Source organism: Amphiprion ocellaris, chromosome 16 (genome assembly GCF_022539595.1).
Source record: "Amphiprion ocellaris isolate individual 3 ecotype Okinawa chromosome 16, ASM2253959v1, whole genome shotgun sequence".
NCBI classification, from domain to species: Eukaryota; Metazoa; Chordata; class Actinopteri; family Pomacentridae; genus Amphiprion; species Amphiprion ocellaris.
The window spans coordinates 27,351,620-27,359,074 of record NC_072781.1 but is presented as its reverse complement, the minus strand read 5'-3'; the positions used below and the strand labels follow the sequence as shown (position 1 = coordinate 27,359,074).

The following is a 7,455-nucleotide window of genomic DNA, read 5'->3' as shown; positions in this document are numbered from 1 at the left end:
AAAAAAGGGTGAAATAACAGCAAATATCTGTAAAATAAGGATATTTTAGCTGATTTAAATCCAGTAAAATAGTGCAGTTTTATGGCCATGTGTTTATGGCCATTTCTTTTCTTCTAACCTTTTTTTTTTTTTTTTTTAACCACTTTATCTCAGTCAATGGTAACTGGGGTCCATGGAGCAGCTGGGGAAGCTGCAGCAAAACATGTAATGGAGGTCAGATGAGGCGCTACAGGACCTGTGACAACCCCAGACCTGCCAATGGTGGGAGAGCTTGTTCAGGTGTTGATACGCAGATACAGAGATGCAGCACAGTCAGCTGCCCCGGTGAGTCGGCATGTTCAGTGTCACATGTCATACATGCTCAAACAAATGCTTAAAATGCTCTTAAAATGAAAAATTAAATGTCTGTAAATGACACGTCAATGGAATATGCCTGTTTTTTTTTTTTAATTTGGAAACATGTAGAATGTGTTTTTAATTATTCATAATTATAAACTGTGTTCATAGTTTTGAAGGTATCCCAAAAAGACTAAATTGCTTGTCGACCATTTGCGTGATGGTATGTATACTGTATGACTGCTTGTACAACTTAATTACTATGTGTTTACCGGGTGCATCATTGCAGTTGATGGTAACTGGGCTTCATGGCAGCCTTGGGGAGAATGTTCTGCTTCCTGTGGAGGTGGTGAGAGGACACGTGTTCGGCTCTGCAATAGTCCATCTCCCAGTAACGGTGGCCGGCTGTGTCCAGGAGACTCCACCCAGCTGTCCAGGTGTAACACGCAGGCCTGCCCAGGTAAAGCATGTCATAAAAGTGCTGTAAGTGTGTGTGGTCCTTTATACACTTGCAGCATTTACACTTAAATACCTCCTTTTGTTGTCAGGTGGGCCCCAGAAGGCTCGAGGAAGCATTTTAGGGAACATCAATGATGTTGAGTTTGGCATCGCCATCCTTAATGCGACCATCACAGATAGCAAGTCTGGTAGCAAAATCATCAAAGCCACAATTTCTAATGTACCAAGGACATTAGGTCAGTCTTCCAACGGTTTCATACCACACTGCATTAAAAAGTAAGTTGTCCTCTTGAACTTTCTTAGTGTGACTAAATTTAAGGCCTTTAAATTCAAGGGCCTGCAATGAGGAAGCTCATCTCCATCCTGAACCCCATCTACTGGACCACTGTGCAGGAAATAGGGGAGGCTGTCAATGGCTACACACTAACAGGAGGTGTCTTCAGGCGAGAGACGCAGGTGGAGTTTGCTACAGGTACCAGTGTCTGTGGGTTGCTTATGAAATAATGAAAACTTTACACAAACGCCTGTTAGATTAATAGGTTGACTAAGAAGTATGATGTGATTGGACGTTGCCAGGTGAGATCCTGAGGATGACCCACATTGCCAGGGGCCTGGACTCTGATGGAGCGTTGTTGTTGGACATTGTAGTCAACGGACACATCTTACAGCTGCCTTCACAAGCTGACATCAGCATCAAGGTACATGGATAAAAGACTGTAAATCATTTATCACTGTTTAATGTTTTTGATTTACTAAAACTGCACTGGCTTTTTCAGTTGTGATTCCACATACTGTTGCTGCCAGCATCACTATGACCACAACTAAAAACAGCAAATTTCAAGAAAATTCTTTGTCTGAATATCAGTGTTTAGACACAGTTACTACAACAACATAAATATTAAAGAAATAATTTCTCTTTTCTTGTAATTTAAGTAATATTTACTTGCCTGTTTACTGTTCTGCTTGCAATGATTTTTCATTTTCATGCCCTGCAGTGTGTTTTTCCTACAATGCAGACGGTTTTGGGTTTTTTAGTACAGTATGGAAATCCATTCGCAGACGCTTTAACTATGCAACAGATTAGTAATCAATGACAGTGAACACTTTTACTTACAAAAAAATGCAATCTTTCAGTTCTCTCAATTTGTTTTCAACCATTTTAAATTTCCTTTGCACAAACATACATTGCAATTCCTAAAGGTTTGATAAAATCATTTTTGCACCAAAAACAGAACCTTTCACAACAAGACAACACCTAACTTTGATATTTCTTCGTCTGCTGGCGATCAGTGGTAGAGCGTCCACTCAGAGAGAGGTAGTGTTTGGCTTTTACTGAAGCAGCAACAGGACCATTAATGTCAGAAACTTTCAAAAATCCTTATAATAGTGGTGACACTATTTATTTGAGTAACAGTTATTTAACAGTTGTTCATTTAAAAATGTGAAATGGTGTCAGAAAGTTCATGAGTCACTGTCTGTCTGATGTGGCAGGGGGTATCAAGCTGTGGTGGACATTCAGCTCACATATGTAGGGTGGCAACAGTCAGCCAGTCCAGCTCTCTCTTCTCTGGCTTCCACCTTGTTTGCTTTTACTTTGGGTACTTTCCCTTATAGTTCTGTAAAATAAACTTATTTTTAGTTACAACTCGCCTCCAATGTCTAGCCTTGAGCCGGGTTGTGACACTGTCTATCTATTATCTGTCTATTGCTTCAGGTATATGAGACAGATCTAGTCACTGGTCTCTTCTTAGCTGGCTGTTTTGGCACCACTGTTTGCAGCAACCTCCTCACTAGGTCAAGGTGTCCTGTCCTGATCAGAGCCCTGGATAACTCTGTGACATCCACCGTGTGTGGCCTGTAAAGGTACTTCAGCTCAGCCTTCACTACGTCCTGAGGATACCTCTCCTCTCCCTTGTCTAACCACAGCTTCAGCTGGACAGTCAAGAAGATGGACAACAATAATGCTAGACACGCCACAAAGATTACTGTCAAAGTAACACGCAGTATTGGTGTTTGACAGGTTAGCAACTCAATAAGCACGAAAGGATATATTAAGCAAAAAACATAAATAGGTCTTCTAATTTTCACTGTTCTCGGGTCCAAACCACTTGGTTTGATCTGTAAGCAGGTGGGCATGAGTAAATCCTGCTCACAGAACTGTGTGACAGTAAAATTAGATTCAACCACACTTCTGGTGTAGGTTTAAGGTTTCAGGTCCATGGCTTGCTGACTATTTAGCAGAAAACTCTCAAATCTTCTATGACACTCTGGAAGACCTGAAGAAAACTCCTGTGTTTCTCTTTATATCTCTGCTCTACTGTATTCCAAGTGAAAAGGGCTCCAACTCAAAAACCTGATCTGAGGGTCTCATTTAAATTAGATTTATGCTTTAAGTGAACCTATGAACATTACTGACCACAGAGTAAAGCTGTTATGAAATTAGTTTATTGTTCCATTGTAATACAGCTGTCCAACTACTTCAATAAAATTTCACTGAAAGCTGTCTCATCCATGACAAATGAACATCAAATCCATCAGTTTCATGGAGTTAATACATAAGGCAGCAGCTTATTTAAGGCACTGATATTAGCTCGTGGGCAATTTTTACCAACATAACTAGCAGGTTACACAGAATATATAACAATCTGACAAACACTCTAGTATACAGAACATGTAGGTCTCCTATTATTGTCAACTTAGAACAAACAGTCTGTTAGACAGCTAACACAATTAGCACGAGTGAACGTAGATTACCCGTTAGCCGTTTGGCTAACGTTGTCAATTCGGTTAACAATACCACAGTTTAGCATAACGGTTAGCTGCCTTTTGCTCGAAGTTAACTCACCAGCGCCAAGTGTCACCTATTAGCGGAGAAAACAGCGTCAAATCTCTCTAGACTCAGGTGGAAAACAGTAGGAGTCTAGGTCCTCTGCAGCTCCACCATCACAAACAACAACTGTTGGAGTCTCAGCTCTGCTTCTCTGACAATCTACCGACGCTAGATCGACAGTCTGAGGCGGGACCAACACCGTTATTGGTTACTGAAGTAAAACCACCACATTCACAACTGGCTGCTTGTCGGAGTCATGAAACTAATTATTGTTTTATTATTATGCTTTTACATTCTTTTAGATGTTTGAAGCCGTTTGGATGAAAGTCTCATATTTTAGGTAAAACGTTTTGGCCTTTGGCAGCTTGTTGGGTACAGATTATTCTACTGGTGGCAGCAACCACATCAACGGCACAATCGTCGAACGTGACGTCACAACCAATCAAAGCGCAGGTGTTGTGACCTCACTGATGATGCAATCACTAGTCTCAAAAAGAGTATAAATTGAGCAGACTTCAAGCAGTACGACCAGAAACAAGGTTGACCTGAAGACACTCTTTAGAAAAGAAGACACTTGAGACGACACTCTTAGCAACATTAGAACCTAGCAGCATGGCGAAAGAACTCGGAATTAAGAAGGGAAGCAGACTTGGCAGCTGCCATGTGGTCGAGGATATTCTCGGAGAGGGCAGCTTTGGCATTGTAGCCAAGTGCCGTAATACAGAAACCACCAAGATAGAAGCGGTTAAAGTTAACAAAAGTGAAGAAGGTGTTCTGGAAGTGGCGATGGATGAAATAGCCATCCTGAAACGGCTGCGGCGTTTGAACCCAGACACGTGCAACATCGTACAGTGCAATGGATTTTTCTTTCACAAGGAGAACATATGCATAAGCTTTGAACTCCTTGATCTCAGCCTTCAGGATTACCTGCAAGAGAAAAACCCCAGAGGTCTAACCACTAGAGAGCTGAGGCCTATACTGCACCAACTGGCCACAGCACTGTCTCACCTACACTCCCGCGGCATTATACATGCCGATTTAAAACCGCCCAATGTCATGGTTGTAAACCGCCATGAGCAGCCACTGAAGGTCAAACTTATTGACTTTGGTCTGGCATGTCTCGTGTCAGCGGTAGACCAAGGTGACTGGATGGGCACCCTCCATTATAGTGCACCAGAACTGCTACTTGGACTACCATTCAATGAGTCAGTTGATATGTGGGCTCTGGGAGTACTGATGGTGGAGCTGGCCACTGGGTGCCCACTCTACCCTGGAAAAACAGACTATGATGTCCTCAGATTCATCTTTGAAACGCAAGGCCAACCATGTGATGACGTCCTTGACCGTGGATGTTACACTCCTGATTTTTTCTTCAGCCAGGAGTTCGGCACATCACGCTGGAGATTCAAGACTCCAGCGGAGTATCAGCATGGATTTTGTGCGTCAGAGACAAGGAGCATGAAACTCAATTCTCTTAATGACATTAAGAAGAATATGGTGCAAGACCCGGGATACGAAGAGGATCAAAAGATCTTCGTCAGCTTGATTAAAAGTATGCTGTCCCTTGATGCAGGCAGAAGGATCACAGCTGAAGAGGTTCTGAAGCATCACTTCTTTGCTCCCAGCCTCCATCAGAACTCAACAGACTTCAATGCCCGAAGTCCGGTTCCACCTCTGTCTGCTGCATCATGGGAAGAATGCGTGGACAATAACCATCAAAATCCAGCTTCCTGGCAGTCGGCTGCATCGTGGGAAGAACGCGTCGACTTCAACCACCAAAATCCAGCTTCCTGGCAGTCGGCTGCATCATGGGAAGACCACGTGGACATTAACCACCAAAGTCCAGCTTCCTGGGAGTCTGCAGCGTCATGGGAAGAACGCATTGACATTAATGACCGAAGTCCTGAGCCATCCCTATGTGCTACATCATGGGAAGAGCACGGAGACGTCATTGACCAAAGTCTGGCTCCTTTTCAGTCTGCTTCATCATGGCAACATCGCGTAGACCTAAACGACCAAAGTCCAGCTCCATGCCAGTCTGCTGGAGAAGTCTGTATCGAGATTCCACATGAAACCAACACAGACAACATCGGCTGGTTCAGACGTATTATTAGGGGGATTATGAGGGCCTTCCACACTTACATCTACTAGTGGATCAGCTACCAGCTAGCTTTCTTCACACCCCCACCCTCATTCCTCCCTCCACCCTATCTATCTATCTATCTATCTATCTATATTAATGACCCAAGTCCAGTGCTGTCCTTGTCTACTACGTCTTTGGAGAAACATAAGGAACTTGTAGACTTTAATGAACCTTAACCAAAAAAAAAAAAAAATAAGGGAAAAAAAGGAAAAAAGGAAAAAAAAAAAAAGGAATAGCACAAAAACACAAACCTTTGGCTAATTGGATACTCTAAATTTGCCCCCCCCCCCAAAAAAAATAAAAAATAAAAAATAAAAATAAAAAAATAAATAAAATAAAAAAAAACAAAAAAAACAAAAAACAAAACCCAATCTTAATACTGCATTTGTTTGATCTTCATGCTGCATGTGTTTGTTTGTACAAGTAAACACACAACTGTACCACATTCTGGTTGTTGATTGTTGTTGTACAAACTAAAGCTTGGAAGGTTGTTTTATTGCTGATCAGGATTGATGTGGTAAAATAGAGCTTGTTGTTGTTCCAACAATATCACTGTTTCCTTCATTCAAGGTGCACATATTGTAGCTTGCAGGTGTCCTGCACTCTTTTTGACCACAACTTTAAAACCATTGCAATGAAAACTGAATGCATTTTCTTGTGTGTGTGTGTGTGTGTGTGTGTGTGTGTGTGTGTGTGTGTGTGTGTGTGTGTGTGTGTGTGTAGGTGTGTGTGTGTGTGTGTGTTTGTGCGTGTGTGAAGCAAGAACTTGGATCTTTTAACATCATCTTTCTGATCTTCTATTTTCTTTTTCAGTTCAGCACAATGTTCGCATGTGACCATCCGTCATAGCTGAGTCATTCATATAGTCCTCAGTTGCAGCAAGGAGCGCAGAAGTTTTTACATTTTTTATAAGATCTGGTGCAATTGGTTTATTGTCCACTTTTGAGATGAGACAAGTAGAATAAAATGGTTTTACTGAAATATCACCATTTTAAACTTAGATTTGGCTGAATTTTCCTGATGGAACTGCAAACCACATATGATTTGTTCAGGGACTGTTGCAAAATTCAAAACAGTTTCTGACTATTCTGTAAATGGTGTAATTTTGCTAATTTTTAAAAATAGTTATAAACAGTTATACAGTATATCTAAATAGCAAAGGGCTGTGGGAAAATACCTGCACACTATTGTAATACTTCTGTACTTTCAAACCATTTACAGAACCTGCCCATGCAAAACTAGCCAAAAGCATTGGAGATTTCTTTTTCATTTTTTTGTAAATGTTTTATGGAACAGCACAAACAAACAAAGAAAAAAACATTAAGGCGACAAAAAAGTCATTATGTCCAGTGCTTGCCACGTCGACTAGATTTTCCCTGTTCTCCTCCAAATAACTCAACTGTTAACATTTTTCAGATCTTACATTTTTCAGTCAAAATATCAGCTTTATATTAGATAATGATATTGCCAAAAAAACCCAAAAATGGCTAGAAGATGAACCTGGTATCAAAACACAGGCAAAAAAAAAAGAGACCTACCATATGTTCTGATTAATTTTGAACAACCACCTAATGTACATGGTGACGTGACCCTTGGAACATTACCCAACATGCACCATTTAAAGTTATAAAAAACATGTAATCGGTGCAGTTTTGCTACTGAAGGTATGATATACCTATTGATATTG

At 41.1% G+C, this 7,455-nt stretch overlaps 1 protein-coding gene across 1 annotated transcript; it reads left to right on the top strand.

Annotated features, from left to right (window-relative positions):
- Window positions 1-4,237: 4,237 nt before the first annotated feature.
- Window positions 4,238-5,776, top strand: LOC111585733 (homeodomain-interacting protein kinase 1-like). The gene has a single exon (XM_023295324.2). The coding sequence runs from the start codon at window positions 4,238-4,240 to the stop codon at window positions 5,774-5,776; it is 1,539 nt and encodes a 512-aa protein (XP_023151092.1).
- Window positions 5,777-7,455: the final 1,679 nt, after the last annotated feature.